Source organism: Lynx rufus, unplaced genomic scaffold (genome assembly GCF_022079265.1).
Source record: "Lynx rufus isolate CCGP_SWC_20201006 ecotype Redwood Valley unplaced genomic scaffold, mLynRuf1.p SCAF_21, whole genome shotgun sequence".
Classification (NCBI taxonomy): Eukaryota; Metazoa; Chordata; class Mammalia; order Carnivora; family Felidae; genus Lynx; species Lynx rufus.
In genome coordinates this window covers 11,458,930-11,482,074 of record NW_025814836.1, presented here as the reverse complement: position 1 = coordinate 11,482,074, position 23,145 = coordinate 11,458,930, and the positions used below count along the sequence as shown (strand labels likewise).

General features: G+C 45.7%; 1 protein-coding gene across 3 annotated transcripts in view; it reads right to left on the bottom strand.

Moving 5' to 3' along the window:
• Positions 1-23,145, bottom strand: part of IGF1R (insulin like growth factor 1 receptor) — a 304,390-nt gene that overhangs the window by 51,877 nt on the left and 229,368 nt on the right. For all 3 annotated transcript variants that reach the window (XM_047086603.1, XM_047086605.1, XM_047086604.1), the window contains 3 exons: positions 16,103-16,415; positions 11,751-11,899; positions 9,253-9,397 (listed from right to left, as the gene is read on the bottom strand). In XM_047086603.1, the coding sequence (XP_046942559.1) occupies positions 9,253-9,397; positions 11,751-11,899; positions 16,103-16,415 (607 nt within the window). The remainder of the gene's footprint in view (positions 1-9,252; positions 9,398-11,750; positions 11,900-16,102; positions 16,416-23,145) is intronic.

Here is a 23,145-nt window from a genome sequence, read left to right as displayed (position 1 = left end):
GACAGTTCCTGTTCACAACAGCAACCATCTGATTGCAGGACAGCGTACTGGAATCGGGAAGACACGAATTAATTTTAGGACCTCTATTACCAACAAAATGATGCCTTGCGTACCAGAGGGTGTTGCTGGAATCATTCCACAGAAATGCCTTTGGGTATTTCCCTCAGAGCAGAGTATGTATAATGCACTTGAAGTCAGTCCACGGGAGAACAGACACGCTCGGCTACTCAACCGGAACAGCTTACATATTTGCTGTAGAAAGTCTGCCATCATCCTTGGGGGTAAATCCCACCCGTGCCATCAGCGGTGTCTGATGGGGCAGGAGGCAGAATGGGGACAGGGAGCCAGACTCAGTGGTGGACCAGCCCTGGGCCTGCTCCCTCCTCCAGATTCACCCCATCTTGAAAAGCCTCACCACCCGCCTTGGGAGAAGGTGGGGAAAGAGAAACCACCCCCGCTAAGGGCAGTCCCTCTGGGCCACATCATCCAGGCAACAGTGACTCAGTATCCAACACAAGGCTAGTGTGCACAAGGCTTGTTTTCCAAGTGCTGGGCTCCACTCCCAGAGTTTCTCATTAGTAGGTCTGTGTGGGCCAAGAATCTGCATTGCTAACCTGCAACCTGCACCTCAGTGGTGCTGACACCTTCAGGTGCCGGGATCGCACCGGCAGACGCACTGGTCTAACAGGTGCTGGGCACTGACAAGGGGCTGGAGGTCCAGAGCTGACCAAGTGAGTTATGGGCGGACACAGAAGCAGCGGCTCCACCTGTCGACTGAAGGGAAGATGGGAGGACGGTGGAATCAGCAACAGCTCTGGCTACCCAGAGAGAAATCCATGCTCCGGGAGGTGGGAGAGCAGACAGCTACAGCTTAGGGGTCTGGAGGAAGATCCATGCAATGACGCCCCTTTCTCCGGGTCCCTGGGGAAACCAGGCAGGCAGGACCTTGCTGCCCATCCAAGTCCTCTGGGCTGAAAGGTCAGCTCCACATGGACCTCGAACCGGTCTTCTCCCCCTCCTGGTCCCCAGCGTCAGGCTCTATCCGGGGCTCACTCGAGCACTTTATACAAAACGGAATTGGTACAGCACTTTGAGCTATTTCTAAGATCCACTTAAGGATCCAGTACACAAACTGCCGGGAAGAAAGGATCCAGCCCCCTTTCCAGGGCCAAGAGAGCCGGACAGAAGTGTAAAGCCCTCTTCTGCCCTAGAGGCTGTATCCATGGGCCCCTCTCTGCACCTGGTGAGGTTCTTCATGTATACTCAGACCAGGACCTCCACCCGCCTCATCAATCCCCAGCCTGAGTCTCATTCATTAAGAAAGCAAAACTTATGGTTAAAATGCTGCCAAGCAGACTTGTGATGCATTCATGGGAATTCACAAGGGAGTTCGGAGACAGGGGTTCAGGACTACAAATGCCATGGATGAGCCACGTAGCCATAGGCAGTTCACTTACAACTTTCTGTAGCCATCAGTCTGATTCACTCATAGGACTAGGAGGGTATGAACACACAGTCAGGACAACAAGGGGTATGAACATCTCAGCTCCCTGTTGGTTTTAGGAGTCCAAGACCCTAATGCCCGGGAGAAGTCACAACGCTGAGCTGGAATCTGCCCCACCAGCCTGAGCCCAGCCCCCCGACAAGCACTGGGCGCTGTCCGTCCACACACGTGCAGGGGTGGTGGTGGTGGGAGCCCTGCCCACACAGGGTCCAGTGGGCCAAGTAAGTCCAAAGGCAGCACCTCTCAAACCAAGCCAGGCTCCTCATTAACCCACCCTGAGGTCCCCTGACACATTCATGGCCACCAAACCAGGTGGCCAAAACTTGCGAGGCAGTAATACTTTCCTTTCGGGAAGAGCTCACTCCCTAACACGTATATCCACTGAAAAAGGAACATGAGATGTTGTCCAAATGAATCGAGACTCAGGATACGCAACGCAAGGCCATGTGTACAGGTGGGGAGTGCTGGGACGTGGCAAGGTGAGATGGGCCATCCCTTGGGCCGGTGGCCACCCCCCCCCCCCAACCCACACTGCCAGGCTGAAGAAAGCAGGGTGATGCATGCACACAACTGACGGAGGGGTTTGCAGGTGGAAACAGATGCCTCCTATTCTCCCATTCTTGCCCACGGTTACTTCCTGCTCTGAAGGACACTCTGCAGTGCCGACACCAAACCCCAAAGGGTCTGGCTGCTCCCAGGTTCCTGTCTTGGTCCCAGGGGACAAGATCTGGTTGGTGCAGAAACCTCTAGGCCGGGAGTGCAGGCCAATTAACCAGGTCAAGCTCCTGTCTCAACTCAGGGTGAGGCTTCCTTTTAGTAAACGGATTTCACTGGCAGGGAACAGAACCACACGGAAAATACCTTCTGAACAAAACATGCTTCTCCCCATGGAGGAAGCATGAATTATAAATCAGGAACTTGACAAATGAGTGGCAGGCACACTGAAATTCTGTGTATGTGATTAATCACTTTGAAAAGCAAGATTATCTTTTTACAGCAAACACAAACATTTTTTACAACACTGAGAAGGCCTGGGGCCAGGATACCAATATCAATAAAACCCAGGCGTCATGGAGCCTGTGTGAGCGACAGAAGAAGCAAAAATAAAACCCTCGTCAAAATAATAACCAAGCCATCAGGAGCTGCCTGTCAATAGTGTTCTTGTTTCTCCAACCCCAGGTTGGGGCCTGGCTCCGCCCCAAACTTCCCTCCCATGATTAGGTGACAATTAAGAGACGGTACAAGGCAGAGAGACTTGCCTGCACATTTATACACACAGGCACACACACACTCACAGATTTTCATGTTTCCTAAAGGAAATGGCTATATACGTCAATTAATCAATGTGATTTCCTAATTGTTTCTAAGCTTACTGCCTTTACATTCATAGAATATATAAAAAAAAATTAAGTTGTTTATTTTTCTGTAGCTCACACAGATGCCCGGGTTTTATAGGTATTGATATCCTGACTCCCAGCCCTCCTTGTGTGGCAAAAGACGTTTGTTTCTGTACTTGGGTGGGCCCCATCAGACAAAATGTAGACCAATTCAGGTGGGTTGCAAGCAATCCATCATTTCCTTGAGGATACCTGTATATTATCTGTATTGATTTATATTCTTTTGTAATGTTTATTTTTGAGAGTGAGAGAGAGAGAGAGAGAGAGAGAGAGAACGAGCAGGGGAGGGGCAGAGAGAGAGGGAGGCACGGAATCTGAAGCAGGCTCCAGGCTCCAACCTGTCGGCACAGAGCCCAATGTGGGGCTCGAACCCACGGACTGTGAGATCATGACCTGAGCCGAAGTCGGACACTCAACCAACTGAGCCACCCAGGCGCCCCTAACTGTATTGATATATTCTAAATACCTGGTATATACTAGACACTCAGGTGTTTTATTCATGGCTCCAGTCTTGGGGCTGTCTTCCTTGAGTAACCAATAACGACCACCTCCCCACCTGCTCTGATGAAGGGCAGGAAGGATGTGGAAGCAAAGGAAAGCGAAAGGGCTGGGAATCTGCATGGTGCACAGAAGACAGCTCCAGGGCCAGTGTTTAGAGCACTGCATTGGAGAATCCAAACATCAGGGTCTGAGCATCATCTCCACTGCTCACTAAGCAACAACTCTAGGCAGTGTCTTATTTGGCTTCTCCCAGGGTGGGAAAAAGGGGATTGAGGGCTAGGAGTTCAAACTACGGGGGTGGAAGGGATATTCCTGCCTTTCAGCCCTTACTGACAAATTGAAAAAAAAAAAATCTGCAAATACACAGCTGATCATTCCCTTTCATTTCTTGGAGAAACCACAGACTCTTTCCGGCTGTCTCTAGGGGGCATCAGAATCCAGCACACGAGGACCGTCTCCAGCATCCTAGCAATCTGCAACAGATACAGGATTTGGCCTTTTCACAGATGCGGCTTTACACCACATCCAATCTCCCCCAAATCCGATATTTGCACCAACCTTGGGGGCTCAGCAAGGGCGGGCATTTATATTCAAGTGCCACTAGGCACCAGACAGAAACTCAGAACATGTTTCCCCTTTGATTGTTTTCTAAATAGCTTTACTGAGATAGAATTTACCTACCAAAAACTGTACCCATCGTAAGTGTACAGAGCCGTAAGCTTCATAAATTTATACAGCTGTCCAACCATCACCACAATGCAGTTTCGGAATATTTCCACGATGTCAAAGTTCCCTCCCTGCCAACGCTGGTCAGTCTCTGCCCCTACCCCCAGCCTTCACCAATCTGCTTGCCGTCTCCACAGTTTTGTTTTTTGTAGAAACTAATGGAATCACGTAATGTGCAGCCTTTTGTGTCTGGCTTTTTTCCCACTTAGCTCAATGTTTCTGAGGGTTACCCATGTTGTTATATTATTGTTGAATAGTATTCCATTGTGCCACAGTTAGTTTATCCACTCATCTGTTGATGGACATGTGGACTGTTTCCAGTGTTTTTTTGTTTTTGTTTTTGTTTTTTTGAGGTGGGGGGTGCGCTATCATGAATAATCCTGTTAGGAACATTCACATTCAGGTCTTGTGTGGGCACGTTTTCATTTCTCTTGGGAAGATACTGGGTAGAGCCTGGAATTGCTGAGTCACATGGTTGAGTCTTTATTTTTAAAAGTCCCCACAGCCCTGTTGCAGCCTAATCTGAGAGTTGCAGGAAGGCAGGATGAAGCGCCAAGTTTTGCAAAGTCAAGTGGTAGGACAGTGAGCACAGAGATGCCTGAAGGCACCCAAGGTTTTCAATTCTTTTATTTATTTATTTATTTACTTATTTATTTATTTACTTTTTCAACGTTTATTTATTTTTGGGACAGAGAGAGAGACAGAGCATGAACGGGGGAGGGGCAGAGAGAGAGGGAGACACAGAATCGGAAACAGGCTCCAGGCTCCGAGCCATCAGCCCAGGGCCTGACGCGGGGCTTGAACTCCCGGACCGCGAGATCGTGACCTGGCTGAAGTCGGACGCTTAACCGACTGCGCCACCCAGGCGCCCCGGTTTTCAATTCTTATATCCCCTGCTACCTGCATCTGCTTTTATGCTTTTTGGAGCAACAATCCTTGGGCACCAAAGAATCTGAAATTCTAACTCCTCATTTGTCTGATGCCATAAAAAAATAAGGGTGTCCAAATGAAGGAACTGTCAAGATAGCAGAAATATTGTTTTCTATTCCAGGGCTTAAAAATTAGTCATTTTATATAAATCTTATACGTGTGTATTACAAGACCCATTTCCTTCTTAAGTAGCAGAAAAACCTTGATTTCTTAATGTCTAAGGCTATTAGTCTAGAAACACATCACAGTACGCAGCCTGAGTCACGTCCTCAAGGAAACCTGGAGGTCTGAGTGCTTGCGGACAGACTGATGACTGCCTCATGCTGTCGGGCCCTGTTCTTCCAGCCACCAAGTACCTTGCTGCTTGTTCAGATGTGATTCTGCCCACATCTTTCGCCGCCCTGGAAATCAGATTACAAAATCGGCTCGCTTGGAATACAGACTCGAGCTCCACTCCAGGTAAAATGCTTGAGCTTCATGTTCTGCACTTGACTCAGTGGTCTGGGTTGTGCAAGGGACTTGGAGGTAGATCTCAGTTCCAGTCTGGAAAGCCAAGGTCTTCAGATAGAAGGATCCCTGCGCTATGGATTTGTCTGCTCTCCATCCAAACAAAATGCTATGAAACTTCCATTGAGCCAAATGGTGGCACTTATTAGTGTTCTTGTCAGCTACAGAAGTTCAAGAAAAATGTCTTTTAAGGCAGTAGTGTGACAAGAAAATATTTAGGAAAAGAGGTAAAGTGCTTTGAGGAGGCACACGTTGAGGAGAAGAAATGACAGGACACAGCAATGGTATCCAATTGTGGCTACACAGTGAAATCACCTCGGATTCTTAAGAAAATCGTTGGCGCCTGGATCCCACCCCCAAACATCCTGACCACACTGGGAGTGCCACTTGGGCTACTGGGATTTTTCTTTTACCTGTCCCCACCCAAGAGGATTCTAACGTGTCGCAAAGTTGGGAAAGCACTGGGATAAAAATTATCTTGGCTTAAACCAAAGGCGCACAGAAACGAAATGTCCAGGCCGCTCTGCTAACTCTTCTCGGGCTCGAAAGAATACATTCCATCGTTTACCTAAATTATAACCTCCACGCCTGGGTGCATAACACCTTACGTAATTCTAATACCACCTACCTCTCCAGCATTATTTGCCAAACAGGTCCCAGGATGCCCCAACTCGCCGCCTTTGCGGTTGCTGCCCTATCCTGAACTGCCCTCTTCACCTTCTGCTTTCTGAGTGTTTCTGGAAACACTTCGAGGCCCATGTCAAATGCCACCCTGGGATCTTTGTAATCAGATTATCTGCCTCTTTCTCATGCCCGTGGCACATTCCTTTCCCTTCCCTGGGAGCACCTTGCAAGTTCTGCTTCTGCACTGTTGTTGGTATTTATTTTTATCATATTCCTTTCTTCTCTGCCTCTCTCTGACTCTTCCCTCCTTGCAGGGGTGGGGAGAGCTGGTGAAGGGCTGGAACGAACGCTCTTCCTAAGTTTCAGGATGCAAAACAAAGAATTGAGTTGTTGCTGGTGGGCACACCTGGTGCAAAGAGCTGTAGGGGCGTTCATCACAAGTGACGATGACCTAAACCTTTTTTGGTCATGGGTGGGGAAGGCCCATGAGAGAACGCAACTCTCACCAAGACAGGCAAGAATCTCAAGCACCCCAGCTAAAGAGAGAACCCCCAAGGAGCGCCCGGGTGGCTACGTCAGTTAAGCACCCAACTGTTCATTTTTGGTTCAGGGTCCCGGGGTTGTGGGATCAAGCCCTGCCTCAGGCTCTGAGCTGAGCAAAGAGTCTGCTTAAGATTCTCTCTCTCTTCCTCCCTGCTCATGGTTTCTCTCTCTCTCTAAAGTAGTAGTCTCTCTACTTTAGAGAGAGAGAGAGAAAGAGGGAAAGAGACAGACAGACAGACTCCAAGAAGCAGCACATAGGAATTAAAGGCTGGAAGCCCAGCATCCTCGGAGCTTACAAGGGCCACTGATCAGCAGTGGGATGTGAAAACTCACAGCCCCATCTGCCCTCCCTTGTCATTGAAAACGTTAATAGCAGGCGGGGGCCTGAAGCATCCTGGAGCCTGGAGGAGTCCCAAACACCTGAGCAATGACAGGCATCCTTTAAAGAGCCCCCTCCGGGACTTCAGGTTCTATACAAACTTCAGGCAGTCAGAAATGTGTCATCTACATCCCTACAAATAAAAATCAGTCTTAGTTCTCAGCTGCCTTTAAGGGCATCATACTTTTCAGTGGCCACACGACTGAAAGGTAATCCCCTCGTATAACCATTCCTAATAAAAATTACACTCTCCTCCCAGCTTTCATCTCTATGTATATCACTTGTTCAGCCTGGGGGAGGGGAGGAATGTGTATCTTTAAGCAGCAGGAAAAGTTGCTGATACCGACCTGCCAAAGGAAAAGTGCTTACCAACACGAGGGATCCCAGAAACACAAACCTGGAGAGAAAAAGAGCTGTGCTAAACTTCACTCTAAGATTTCATGTAACAAAAAGTAGCCAGCACCCCAAAATGGCAGAGCCCCAGCTTGATGTACAAGTGACTTGGGACACTGTGGGGCACAGTGGCAGCCTTCTTGGATTTGTGGGGAGAAAGAAAGTGTTTTTTTTCCTCGAGAATCAGTGTTCCCAGTGGGGAGGACAGTGTGCTTTTCCAGGATGGAATGAAGGGCTGCCCTCTCTCTTTAGCTGTATCAGATGATGGAATTTTAAGAATTTAAGACTGACCAAGAGTTAGTCTGAGAAAAGCAGGGAGGCTATAAAGAAACCCTTATGGGGTAACTCTATCCAGTCGGGGCAGATAAATCAGCAAGGACAACCTTTCCCATGACCTTCCCACCTCTTTCTTTCCTAAATGATTTCCCCAAATTCTCTTTGGAAGGAATTCGCTCTTTAATGAATGTCTCCTTTTATTGCAAAGCTTAAAGCCGGGCAAGAGTTGTATTGAAAGGGAGTATGAAGAGAAAGGTATGTATGCAGAGGTACACGCAGGCTAACTTCTAGAAAGAAACCGTAGCAAGAAACATCAACTCTTGTTTACCTGGTAGCGAAAAGCCTCCAGCTAGTTTAAATTTTTTTTTTTTTCAACGTTTATTTATTTTTGGGACAGAGAGAGACAGAGCATGAACGGGGGAGGGGCAGAGAGAGAGGGAGACACAGAATCGGAAACAGGCTCCAGGCTCTGAGCCATCAGCCCAGAGCCTGACGCGGGGCTCGAACTCACAGACCGCGAGATCGTGACCTGGCTGAAGTCGGACGCTTAACCGACTGCGCCACCCAGGCGCCCCAGCCTCCAGCTAGTTTAAAAGCCCCGATCACAAAGCATACTTCTGCAGAAGGCAAAAAATTCTACCAGTAGCGTAAATCCTGTAGGCTAATTGATAAAACAATTTTGTGACTCATGATTTCTGTGTAACAAAATGAACTATCCAGTATCCAGACTCCTCCAGATCGCTTACGTTCCCGTATATAGTTTATCCGTGAACAACGTGGGGGTTAGGGTGCTGCACTCTGCATAGCCACCAACGCACACGTAATTTTTGACATTCCCCACACTTATCTACTAACAGTCTACTGTTGACCAGAAGTCGTCCTATCAACAATTGATTAACACATATTTCATATATTATATGTGTTATATACTGTGCCCCTACACCAGAGTCAGCTGGGGAAGATGTTAGTTAAAAAATTATAAGGAAAATAACATTTACAGTACTGCACTGTATTTATCCAAACAAAACCGTGTATAAGGGGACCCACGTGATTCAAACCACATTGTTCAAACCAAGGGTCAACTGTATTTTAAAAGACAGAATGGTTTTCCACAGTGTGTAGCATCCTGAGGTAGATAAGAGTCATGTAAATGATGAGTAAGCACCTTGGACCTATTTCTATTGCTTTTGGCACAGAGGGTCCCCACCAGCACCCCTGTCTTGTAGACACGCAGCCCGTGATCGATGGATCACAACACACTTTTCCAAAACAGCAACGTCCCGCGGATGGAGTCATGCGTCTGTGAGACCCCACCTGAGGACATGGGCCATCTCGCAGGTAGCGTCGGACCCGCAATACCTTCGCTTCCTCCTAACAAGAAAGGGCCCTCACCTTAGTAACGCAGAGTCTTAAAAGCACGCTGCTTCTTTTGTAAAAGGAGGATGTCGGCTCATGACATTCGGAGCACTTACCCCTCCAGCTGCTCCTCTCCTAAGATCTGGCGAAGGTTTTTGAGGAAGGACAAGGAGACCAAGGCGTGGGAATGGCGGATCTTCACGTAGCCTGTCACCACCTCGATGAGTCCCATGAAGTTCTCCAGCTCCGAGGCAATGTTATCTGCACGAAGAGGGGGGCCGCGTTAGCAAGCGTTCGCGAAGCATGAGGATGCCACACTCGGCTTCCCACAAACGTGTTTGGAGAACGATTCCGTGGCAGGTCGTGGTGCCACTGAGAGGCTCAGGCCGCTGGTGCAGGAACTTGCCATCCCTGTCAAAAACGTACTTCCCTGGGCTTGACTTTGAACAACCTCTCCTGGGACAGGGCCCCACAGAGTCAGGGGAAGGAGACTCTCTAGAAGGCTGGGTACCATAGCTCCCGGGCTGATTAACAGAATGTAAAATCATAAATACCAGACTGCCAATTAGCGAAGGCTGACAAATCTGGGGAATGTCTTTTAATACGCTCTGTCAACAGACAGTGCTGCCTCCACAGTACAAGGGCATGACTAAATAAACAACGTTTTCTCGGTCTCATTAGGAACTGCCTTTGCTGCATTTCTAGTTCCTAAGATACAGGGATCTATATTTAAAGGGTCCATCTTACTAAGATTGGAAGAAAACACACCAAAATGTTAATGATGGTTATCTGCTGGTGATGTTTAAAAATTCGTTTCTGTGCTTCTGTTTTTATAATGCACACATATGATTTTTCTCTAAGTGTTTTGTATAATGCACATATGATTTTTTTCTGAGCGTTTTCATAACGCACACATGATTTTTCTCTAAGTGTTTTTTATAATGCACACATATGATTTTTTTCTGAGTGTGTTTATAACGCACACATGATTTTTTTTTCTGAGGGTTTTTTATAACACACACATGATTTTTTTCTGAGGGTTTTTATAACGCACACGTATGATTTTTCATAACGAGAGAATAGTTGGAGAAAGAGCTGCTACTACTACCTATGTGAAAACAACATATCAATGGTGTATTTCCTGTAATCTTGTTATAAACACAGGAAGTTGCCTGCAGTTGATATTTCAAGGAAAAGATCCTGAATTTTAAATGTGGGGCGGGATGCATGCCTGATATGAACATTTAAAAAAAAAAAAAAAGAAGAAGAAGGTTTGGTACTTAAAGGGTATGTTCTAGGGATAAGGACATGTTTTCAAAAATTAAATTTTTTTTTTTTTCAACGTTTATTTTATTTGTGGGACAGAGAGAGACAGAGCATGAACGGGGGAGGGGCAGAGAGAGAGGGAGACACAGAATCGGAAACAGGCTCCAGGCTCTGAGCCATCAGCCCAGAGCCCGACGCGGGGCTCGAACTCACGGACCGCGAGATCGTGACCTGGCTGAAGTCGGACGCTTAACCGACTGCGCCACCCAGGCGCCCCTCAAAAATTAAGAAATCTAGTAAGAGCCAAAGGAATAAAGCTTTAGAAGCACCTTAAGAGTAAGAAGATTCTAGCCAGAGATGCCAAGCTATCTCTGTGGTGGTTGTGTCAAAAGTGTTATGAAAAATCAGGGGTTTCAAAAACTCCAAATGGACTGAGCATAAACATGTCTCTGCCATCTAGAAACCATAAGAGCTCCGCTCACTCACCGAACACACAGTATTAAGGACAAGTAAAGTCACAGAATAAATCAATCAGTTTTTTTTTTTTTTTTTCCTCCATCTGTAAAGATTTCTCCCCAAAAGGATTTAGGGAACCTCGAGGTGTTCTTACTACTTTTATTCTAGTGTAGGCAACGATCATCAGTACCTTGACTGAGTGGTCCCAGTGATGGAGAATTTAAGGCTAGAAGCCATTGTCAGCTGAAGATCAGAAACGAAAATATCACAGAATAAGTCCATGAGTAATGCTTCTGCACACATGCAATTACCAGGAATGCCATCTACTCCAAATGATGGCAATCTTACAGGGGTGAAGATTGAAGCTTTGATGACACACACTTGTATTTTTTTTTTTTCCGGCTCTCCAAAGTAAATTAGGAGATTAACCACTCTTTGGACTCAATAAAATTTCAAAGTGGTATCATTAAACTCTTCTCTTTGCTCAGTCTCCTCAATACATTCAAGTAACCAAAACTCTTTGGACTTGGAGCCACGTGATCCCGCTCCAGCTGTAGGCTGCAGAGTCATACCTTCGGTCTATCAGCCTCTTCTGGGGCTTGTGTGTGTTGGGACCTGCATCTCCTGCAGGGGCGATGGGACTAACAGAAAGACGGGTGGTGACCCACAGCGTGAATCGACACTGAGCCCACGGCTAAAAAACAGACTGCCTTTCAATCTGTTTTTTTATCTTGAAGGGAAACTCAAAAAACAGGTGTTGGGCACGAGGCTTATACACCATGTTGTTTTTCTAGGGCCGTACTGCAGTTGTGAGGCACGGATGGGAAGGAAAGCCATCAACAAAAGGAAACCAAGGGATCCAGCCATCTCTTCCGGGGGATGGAATACTTACTGCCTCGGCGGATATTAATGAGCAGATTGCCCTTGAAGATGGTGCATCCTTGGAGCATTTGAGCAGAGGTAACAGAATCAATGGTCTTTGTTTTCTTCTCCTCCTCGCAGACCTTGGGGCAAGGACCTTCACAAGGGATGCAGTACATGCTGTTGAAGATAAAGAATCAACGAAGAGAACTGAGTCAGGCTCCGTGCATTAAAAAAAAAAAAAAAAAAAAAAAAAAAAAAAAAAAAAATCACGCAGGTACGCTTTTATTCTGGTTGTTTTTGCGGCACATGTTACAAAATGCAACGGTTCTGAAGCACGTAAGTGAGCACGCCACATCTCATCCCTAAGCCACCCAGGATAAGCCACTCAAGTTGCAACCAAAAGGAGAAAGTGCCTACAAAGGAAAAGTGTGCCTCTTGTTTCCAGACAAAGTATGTGGTGCACCCTTGAGGCATCCTATCGGCTGGGGAGCCAGCTGGTTCCATGTGGGAGAAAACAGCCTGGAAGAAAGGACACATTCGCTGGTGGCTCCTGTGGAAAATGGGGCCGCTCTCCGATGTTGTGGCCTTCCCTGGCACAGCCTGGGAGACTGCACAGGGAGAGCACAGGGCCAGCGGTGTCTCCGCCACAAAGGGGAGACTAACTCTCGAGGCCCGCCTCCCAACCAAACCCAGTGAGGGATTCCCAAAGGCATGTGGAATAGCACAGATCCATCATTTTCTTGCTAAAGCACAAATGAAATTATGTCTGGACAGTGTTTTGCAGCAACTTATAAATGGATCTGGGTGGTTTTCTCCGCTGTACACGCGATGAAAGCGAGGAACTTGCACTACTTTGTAATGAACTCCTGTTTCAAACGCTATCCCAAACATGCTGCTAACCACCAAGATTCAGGGATCAGTGAGTGAGACTGGCACTTCTGATCACCTACGGTTGTTTAAGAAACAGCGGACAAAATGCTCATCAGGTTGCTGAACCACAGACCCGGGATCAAAGTGGGTTGATTTCCAAACAAAATGAAAGGTACAACCTCATGGAACATGTGTGTAATAAACAGAATGGTGAACTGATGAGCCAGGTGTATTTCCAGTGTTGTTCTTGAATGGTCTTTTCAACTTCATGAAGGTAAGTAAAAAACATTCAAGAAAGCAGTTGTAACTCTCTTCTCATGAAAGTCTTTTTTTTTTTTTTTAATGGAACTTTCCTGCATATCTAAGGCAATGGCGCAGGAGTTTGTTTTGTTTATAAGCTCATAGGTAAGCAAAATTTCCCTGTTCTTTTCCCATTTCATGTCAGGAGAATGCCAGGCAACGTTTTCCAAGGAGCTGGGCCAACCCCAGAAAGGCAGATTTCTCTTTCCTGTAACATCACACACAACATTCTTACTTCTACCGTGGGTAGTAGCTTCCCTTCAGCTCTTTTTGTTGGTCTTTTATTACTTCTAACTCACCTACACACCATATAATACACCCACCCTCCCTTTCAAAAACCTTTTTTTTTTTTCCTGAAATAATTACAGATTCACAGAAAGTTATAGAGTACAGAAAGGTCTCCTGGACCCCTCACCTAGTTTCCCCTAAAGGTTACATCTTCTATAATAATAATGCAATAGCAAAACCAGGTAATTAACACTGCTACAGTGTACCTATAATTCTGTGTGTGTCATCTTATCTCTTGTGTGATCTTCATGCAGTCAAGTTACAGACGTACTTCACCAAGCTCTCCCATACAGCCACCCTGTCCTCATTTCCCTAACTCCTTCCTGGTGACCACCGATCTGTTCTCCATCACGGGAATTTTGTCATTTTTGAGACTGTTATATAAATGGAGTTACATAGTATGTGACCTTTTGAGACTGGCATATGAGTCTCTGGCATAGTATGAGACCTTCTGACACACAGCATAACGTCCTTGAGATCTATCCAAGTTGTTGTGTATTTCAACACTCTGCTCCCTTATATTGCTGAATTATTCCTCCACGGTATGCATGTAACACAGTGTGCTTAACCATTTACCTACTGTGGAACATCTAAGTTGTTTTCAGTCTTTGGCTATTACAAATGAAACTGCTATGAACAACTGTGTACCTGTTGTTCTGTGGACGTATGTTTTCATTTCTCCGGGATGAATGTCCAGTAGTATAACTTCTAGGGTCGCGTGTTAAGTGTATGTTTAGTTTTCCCTGACGTTTTATTCAAATAGCAATTTCTGAACCAAACACCTTTGCTAAACTGTCTAGGAATCATCTAGCACTTTAAAAATGTTTTTCTAAGGAAGTGCTCTGATTACATGTTTATAGATTAAGCTTCCTTGAATCCATTCTGGTACGGAGAGGGTATAAACAGCATTAATAAATATTTTAAACTCAGTGTCAAATAGGCCTTAAAGGCTGAGAGGGGTATTTATTCTTTCTTGACGGTGTTTTATCTTAAAATAGAAGAGGTATATCTGTAGCTCTGAACAGACTATAAGGGCTGGTAGGGAAAATAACAGCTCGATTCTTTGAAAACGCACTGCAGTGGGAGAAACAACACTGTTGAAATGCTTAGCACTCCCTTCCTTCTGGCGCACTACATTGCAGGACGGGGTACCCCGAGGACAAAGATGGTGCCACCCCCAGTTCTTGCACCAGCTGCCCTATCTCCATTCCCACTCCCACGGAGGAAGCATAGCTGTGCCTCATGTGGGTTCTAGGCATTGCCCAGGGCACTGGGAAAGCCCTCCTGAGTTCTAAGTCTGCCAATAAAAGGGGAATAAAATGTGGTAGACTTAATTCTGGGTGGAATATGTACACTTTAGAGCTCATTGTGAGTCCCTGGCACACTATCTTTTAGTTAAAGCCATTATAACAGGTGAAAAGCTGTTCTATGTCTAATATTATGAAATCATGTCAGTTCTAGCTTTGTTTTGAAATTAAGCCTAGGGTATAAGCCACACCTCCAAACATTACACTGGAATACACAATCCCCTTTCGAAAGACTTGCTTGAGGGGTGCCTGGGTGGCTCAGTGGGTTAAGTGTTCAACTCTTCGTTTAGGCTCCCATCCTGAGCTCACGGTTCATGGGTTCGAGCCCCGTGTCTGGTTCTGCAGTGACAGCGCGGAGCCTTCTGGGATTCTTGCTCTCTTCTCTCTCTTGGCCCGCACCCCCAACCACCCCTGCCCCCCGCCAGCTTGTGCATGGGTGCTCTTTCTCTCTCAAAATAAATAAATAAAACTGCTTGATGCAGTTACCAGAAATAGACTGCAGCAAAAAGCAGGTGAGTTGCACATTCAAAATTAGTGTTTACTTTTCTAATAGTATTTTTTACTTGCAGAAGATTGCTACAGAACCCAGGCACATAAGGGTCTCCTGGTGCTAAGCTAATCATGAAGGAAGCATTTGCCCACTGCAACTGAACTATTCTTCCCTAAAAGTCCTCTGCTCTAACAGGAGGGAAGAACAACCCCATATCCCTAGTCTTCTTTTGATTCCAGGGCTATAGTTCCCTATTTTACAACAATGCTATTATTGCTTTTTGAAAAACATAAGCCAACAACAAATTTACGGAAGCCCGGTGGGCATGCACGAGGGGGATGGTCTCTGCTGTGGACAACTTCTTTGCTTCCCAAGTGAAGTCCCCACGTTCAGGAAGGAAAATGAGAGAGATGGACAAAAACGAGGGAAGGTGACGGTGGAGGAAGCCAGCGAGCGAGAGGAGCAGGTGCTGACGGAAAACACAGGTTATTTTATAAGCTGCCGGTTAGTCTGGTGCCACTAGCGTGGGCACAGGATGGAGCTTGTGTTATCGGACTTTTGGGCCTGCAGGCTGCCCCAGGGATGCTGGTCAGGGCTTGGCTTGGCTTGGCTTTCCACCTGTGCTCCCAAAGACTTCACTGGGCCTGTGCCGAGTGGCAGGAAGTGGGGCAGGGCCATCCTAAGTCTACAGCCCTCCCAGGTCTCCCCCACACCCCAGCACGGCCTGGATGGTAGCCTGGCAAGGGCAGGGAGGGGAGAGAGTGACCTCCAGGCCGTACCTGGGCCAGCAAGTCAGGTACTTAATTTCAAATGGCCAGGCAGTACACTTCCACAACAAATGCAAGCCATTTATTATTATTATTATTATTATTATTATTATTATTATTATATTATTATTATTATTATTTATCATTATTATTACTATTATTGTCCAACTGCTCCTAGAATCTCCTCCAAATTTTAGTTACGCCTGTCCTCTCAAGTGGATCCATTGCTCTTAACCTCCTAGGGTTCCCACCGCCCAGATGGAACAAGGGCAGCGCCAACCTCCCTGCTCCCCAGGGGGGGGTGGTGGGTGGGGGTGGATGGAGGTGGGGGTGGGAAAGCGGGGACTGCGGGACTGACCTCTGACTCCCGTTCCGGATGAACCCCGAGGGGCACTCCTGCATGCACTCGCCGTCATGGATCACGAACCCCTCGGAGTCGCTGCTCTCGGCGCTGGGGATGTTGGCGCAGAAGTCGCGGTCCACGCAGCGCCAGCCCTCAAAGCGGTAGGTGTTGGGCGGGCAGGTGGGCACGCAGACGCCGGCGTAGTAGTAATGCCTGCAGGCCACGCAGGCCGTGTCGTTGTCCGGCGCACTGCAGCTGCCCAGGCACTCGGGGTGACAGCACTCGTTGCTATCCGTGCACGCCCGCTTCCCGCACGCGCTCGGGCACACTGTGGGGGCGGAAGGGACAGCGTGTGAGACTGGCAGGGGCTGGACATCCTCCTCCGGGCCTGGCCTGCATGGTGGCCGGCCCCTCCCCGCCCCCCCCATCCCCACCGGATCTCTCTGACAACCTACCACCCACCCACCTACCTGACCGCCCCGCTCTGCAGTCCCCACTGACTTGCAATGACAGTATTACAGACCCTAATCACACTTTCATCAAGGCAGGGAGAATATACTCTGTATTTGGAGTCAGGAGACCGGGTTTAAAGTCCTGCCTTTCCTATTTGCTGCCGGTTTGCTCCTGATGAGTCATTAGCTTCTCTGACCTTGACCCTCTCTCTTTTCTCATCTATAAAATGAGGGTAGTAATATCCACATTAGAAGTTTGCCCCAGGCCAATGTGATAATGTGGTAGCCCTATGGGAACAATACGGTGTATTATTCCTTTAAAAAGCATTATGCGCTGTTCATTCTGCATTTTGAATGTATTCCTTGAATATCTTAAAAAGCCTCAGTGTGCAGAAATAGTTATTTCAAAGATTATTTTATTATTTATGATATTAAGAGTATCTTAAAATCGTTTAAAAAATCATTTACTTTAAAAATGATTAACCTAGAATATAGTAAAGACGATACTATTCAGGTTTACAAAATGGCTTTAGAGAAGTTTGTGTCTGCTTGGATATCGAAGGTCTGATTCCAAAAAATGATGGTATTAACTTACTCCTGTATCTTAACCTATTATATAACTGAGAGGACCCTGTGTCTGACTGTTTTCCTCAAATACAAAAACAAAACAAAACAAAGCAACAAAAAAAGGGTGGGTGGGCGGTGTCTCTGAGTCCAGAGGATTCACAGCGTATTAGAAACATTCTCCTTTGAGCCCCTCTGCTCAACTTAAGTGAAAGCAGTGTCTAAAAACCAGAGATCCACAATTCATGTCCCAAGCAGATGAGCTAGCATTTGTCTCCATAACAATGCTGTAATGATCACACTCCATGGGGCTGTTAGCCTCACTGGCAGATAAAATATAAATCAACAAAAATATGAAATCTGGTTTGTATTAGATGTCTCCTACTTTTTCTTGAGCTGGGAAACAACACAAAATTATTTAAATATGTATATTATTGACTCTGACATATATTACTTAGTGAAAATTCTATTGTTTTTCCTTATAATCAAAATATGTACTCAAAATAGTATCAGAGATCACAATTAAGAAATGAAAATATATAGGAGATCTAGTCCATTTGCCTCAAATGCCCCCTTTATTAATACCTTCATGTGGAACGCCCCCACGCCCCTCCCAGGTCCCTTCCTACGCATGTGCATGTACATATAAATATCTACAAAAAAAGAACAAACCATTCTGAAACCATTTTTTGGCATAATATACCGTGGATTCCATAATCACTTAACACCTGCATTGCATCTCACAGTATAGTGTAGGTTATAACCTGTCTCCTACTATGAGACATTCTGTTTACTCCCAACATTTTATTATTACAATGAACACTGCAATCTTCATGAGAATCCTTAATTATTTCCTTAGGATCAATTTCCAGAATTGACCTCGCCAAGTCAAACTATGCTCTGGAAAGTTTGTGCCAATTTATACCCTACCAGTTGCATCCAAGAGTTCCTATCTTACTTCAAATAGGTGAATTTAAAAATGGACTTCAGAACTTGGACATTCAAATAAAAACTGTCACCTCTGAAGAAAACGGACAAATTCTCAGGATACTGTTGAGCTTCTTAAAATAATTTTGCAAGCGTCTCCTTTGAAATCATCTTTTGGCAGAGACGATAAGTTGCCTTCCGTTATTTATTCTTTTCATCTATTTTGGTAGTAGAACCTTGAGTTTTTAATTGGGCATGTTGCCCCCAAAATATATCTAGATATTACCTCTCCTAGCCTCTCTTGTAGCTAGAAGTGACATATGTCCTAGCCAGTGAGATGTAAGAAAACCTTTTGGCTAGAACTTACTGGAAGATTCCTTAAAACAGAGTGAGCATGCCCTCCCTCCTTGCTGGCTGGAATGTAGGATCAATGCATCAAGCTCAAGCAGCCATCTTGGACCATGAGGTAGGCCATTAAGAAGGTAGAACAAGATAAAATGATCTTGGTCCCTCATGACCGTGGACTGCTTACCTCTAGACTTCTCCAGATGAGAGAGAAGTAAACTTTTATCTTATTTATGTGCCTGCTATTCGTTAGATCCAACTGAAAAAATCCCAACTGAGATGCACACCTTCAGAGCTACTTACAAGCAAAGAAGAAAACCATTCTTGTTGGTTTGTCATTTTTGTTTACCAGGATTGCCTCAATGACTTCTGGCTATTTCTAAAAACTAAGCTACCCAACAAATAACGAGAAGTAACTATCTCTAAGCACACCAACAAAGTATGTATTATAGACAGGAGTTCCTAAAATGTTGAGATACAAATATTGTCTACCAAGGAGATCATCTTGAAGAGGGTAACACTAATTTGAATTTATAAGCCTTGCATATCTGTAGTAAATGCACACAGACATGTGCGTGCATACGCACTCACACACAGGTTCTATCATCAGCTCTCACACATGAACGTATCTAATAATAAAATAGATTAAGAGACTATTTAATTTCAAATATATCCATTATGGAGGTAACCTCAAGGCTCAAGATCTAAAGAACAAACAAACTGTGTATCTTTGGTTCAGGTTTTTTAAACTAGTAACAGGAACAGAAGGCCATTTATCCTTTAGCTATCTACCTGTTTAGCAAGTGTTCATTTAGCAACGTGCTGCACCTGTGTGTCAGATGTTGCCCTCAAGGAATGGACAATATGGCAGCTGAGTACAGGGGTGAATGGAGGTGCATGGCATGCCCTGGGAACCAGGGAAGGTTTTGAAGAGGTACTGAGGCTAGAGCTGCAAGATGAAAGATGATAAGGATGAGAATAAAGAATAACACAGATGAAGGGCACCTGGGTGGCTGTCGGTTGAGCATCTGACTTCAGCTCAGGTAACGATCTCCCGGGTTGTGAGTTCAAACCTCGCGTTGGGCTCACTGCTGTCAACTTGGAGCCCACTTAGGATCCTCTGTCCCCCTCCCCACCCCCCGCTCTCAAAAATAAACATAAAAAACCCCCTGAGTCCCAGAAACTGGGACCAGTATCTGCTCGCGAAACCCCCTTTCCCTCGCTTATGATTTAAATAAAATGCTACGTAAAATCCTAAGTAGCAGACATTCACAGTAAATAGTATTAAAAACTCAAGAGCATTTAAAACAATAGAAAAAATATCCCCGTGCACTGGCTGGTAATCAGTTATACCCAAATGCAAATGTTGCGCATTTCCAGTATGAGAAAGAAAGAAAGAAAAACCCTGACAAAGTATCTGCAGCTTTATTTTGCATTCCATTCCCCATTCCAGTGGAAATAGCATCTCTGGGCAGTGGTCCACCGAGACCCTTCAAAGGAGTGCATTACATGGAGCGGCACGGTCAGTCAGTTCTTGCCACAAGCAGCACACAGGCTGGGGAATTAGGGTTTTGTTTCAGCGACGGGAGCTACTTCAGAAGGAATTTCAGAAAAGCTTAAATTAGGTAAAATCATGTTATTTATAGGCAGAACAATTCCTCTTAAAGGGATCACAAATCAAGGGGTTCCTTTGTGTTACATGATCCAAACTGCACGCCACATATTGAATACTCTAGGGGAATAAAAACGGGGTGTGATGGGGACAGAGGAGAAAGGAGAGGTCACTTGTGTTCTGGAGGACAAACTCTAAATAAGAGGCTGCTCCAGAGACGGAAGCTGGTGTTCCCCCAGCAGCACAATCAGAGGATTCTGGGAGGCAGGAGAACACTCAGGAAGTTCAGGATTAGAGAGTCCTGGAGTCAGCCCCAGAAGCCTGCTGTAAATTTTGTCTCTTCTCAATGTATATAAATATTATTAGTGTTTAGGACTATTAAGGGATTTCTTGAAAAGCCCTGGGCAGTGCGTCTCGCCAGCAGATGGATGGCTGCTCCACACAAATGCCAAAACTTAAAATTTAGTACAGTTACCAAATTTCCAATTACGGAGCTGTAGAAGAAAAAGAAGAGAGCCTCTTCCCTGGCTTTCATGAATAGGAGCACACCTAACATGATTAAAAGGCATTTCAGCTTTTCAAAATAAGAGGAAAATGGAAGCTGCTATAAACTAACAAACACACAGGGAGAAAAGCAAATTTATTTTGCCCACGAGATCCTTCTATTCATTGGGATTCTCAGAATGACCAACAATAAAAACAAAAGCCTATCTAAACTGCTGGAAAAACTAACGACATGTCCCACACCAACCACTAAAAGGATTAATTTGGGGTCACGGCCACATAAAGATGAGGTGTTGCATTTAAAAGCTCATTCCCTTCATTTTGGGGGGCAGCAAATAAGTCACATATCAGCCTTTAGCTTCTTCCCTCCCTGGTGTCCTTGTACTTATTAAGTTCCTTCTAGTTTTTAGTGTTTTGTTTTTGTTTTTTACATTTGTTTTTGTTTTTGCCAGTCAGTTCCTTAACAATCTTTACCAAAGAGAAGCCATTTTAAAACCGATTATGAAGTGTTCGGTTGGAACTGAAGGTGGAGAACTCAACCTCTTCTCACAGAACAAAAAATTGAAAGGGGGCCATTTTGGAAATTATTTGGGATAAAATTGTGACAAAGAATAGAAATAGTTCATGGATGTTCGAGTGAGGTCAAACTTCTGAGTCACAACACAGGCTAGTTTCGAGACATCTTAATTATTTCTGGGTTACCCTCTGTGACACATGCCTTTCCTGACTGACATGCATCCTTATGAATAAAGGTGAGCCACAGCTAACTCCAGGAAAATGCACTTTAATTTCCAAAGTGCATAAGGGACATGCAGGGGCAAGAGAAATTTTATGGTTTTCTTGTCCTGCTAGGGGAGGATTTGACTCCATCAGATAGAATCGTGAGCAGGGGGAGGGGAGGGACGCCAGCTGGGTGAGCTGAATGCCCAAATCCATTCAAGGCTGTCAGCATTGTCCTCCAGGGAGCACTCAGCCACAGGTGAGGGGATGAGAAAGGCTCCTTTGGACTGTTAAATATCAGCCTTAGGAGCCAGGCCCTAGGCTTGGTCCTGTAGACACACAAGCACAGGACAGCCAGCCCTCCTGGGGCTCCCCACCCTGAGGACAGGCAGTGGGAGTACCAAGAGAGGCAAGCAAGGGACCAATGAGGAGGGCTTTACAGGAGAAGGGACTGCCAGGAGCTTGAAAAGCCAGCAGGAGCTAGCAGGTGCATGGGGGTGCTGGCAGAACTGATGGGGAACGTGGGCAGGAGAACCAGACTCAGGAAGAATGTGTGACTGACCAAGGCTTTGGGGACTGCAGGGGTACAGGAGACAGAGAGGAAAGATGGTGAGACCCAAGTTAGAGAGAGGTGAGAAGGGCCTTTTAACCCACAAGTAGGAGTTTGGAGTACTCTTAAAGAGGAAAAGGATGTTATTTAAGGATTCTAAGCTGGGCGTCACATGAGCAGATGTACATTTTAGAAGGATCACTCTGGCTGCTATATGGAAAACAGAAAGGACGGGTGACCCACGGAGTCACGGTTGCCATCACCGTGCGCCGTGACAGTGGTCCAGATCAAAGAGGCAGTGATGCGGATGGGGAGAGCAGGCAGCTTGAAGATACATCTGGAGAATGTGGGAAGTGTGGCGAGCTTTTGTTTTCGGAGGGACAGAGAAAGATCAGTTCAGTTTGGGATGTGTTGCTTGGTGTATGCCAGATGCTCTCACACTGTAAAATAATCTTCAATCTGTCCTCCCTTTTATCCTCATGCATACTCCTCCCCACCCGTCACCCCAAGCAAAGACCTCCATCAATGGGAGCAGAGTGTGAGGAACATCAAGGCTTCCCTGGCTCAGGGAGAGCTGCTACATTTTATCCCAGTGTATTAGTCTGGGCTCTCTAAACAAGTCAGCTAGCGTCAAAAGCAGGCTTATGGGAAAATGCTTAGAAGCCATGAAATAAAACGAAAATACAGCTGGTACAACTATGTATGAGCTACACACATACCTGTGTGTGTGTTTATACATACATATACATATACATATATATATATATATATATACACACACACACACATGTATATGTATGTGTGTGTGTATATATGTGTGTGTGTATATATATATATGTATATATATATATATCGCACATATTTATAGTAAAGCACAATTTCCTCAAAAGGAAGACAAGAAGAATCTACCTATCAAGTTTCTTGACATCCTGAGAACTGGCTAATGGAAAACTCTGGAGAACCACTGCCTGGAAATCCCAAGCGGAGCTTAAAACAACTGGCAGACAAGCTTCTGCCTGGAAGACTGTCCTATAAGCCAAATCAGTTACCCGTGGCAAAAGAAAGTTCACGTGGTAACCGGCAACTTAAAAGGTTCCCCACAGAAAGTCACATTTGCAACAATGTTTCTCTTAAGGCCAAAAGAAACCTCCTCCTGTACTAGAGAAAACATTGATTGCATTCAGGTTAGATTCCTGAAGATACTCGGTCTTCTCTGTTGGATCCAAGAGCATTCAGTGTGCCCACTGAAGGTTCTTTCTGAACCTGTCAACACAGTGAGCCTCATTTTCTCCCAAATGTGTACCAAGGAGTTCCTCTTTGCAATCTGAAGCGGTTTTCAAGACCCAGTTTGGAGTCTGCTTCTTTCCTAACAGGAAGGCCCCTG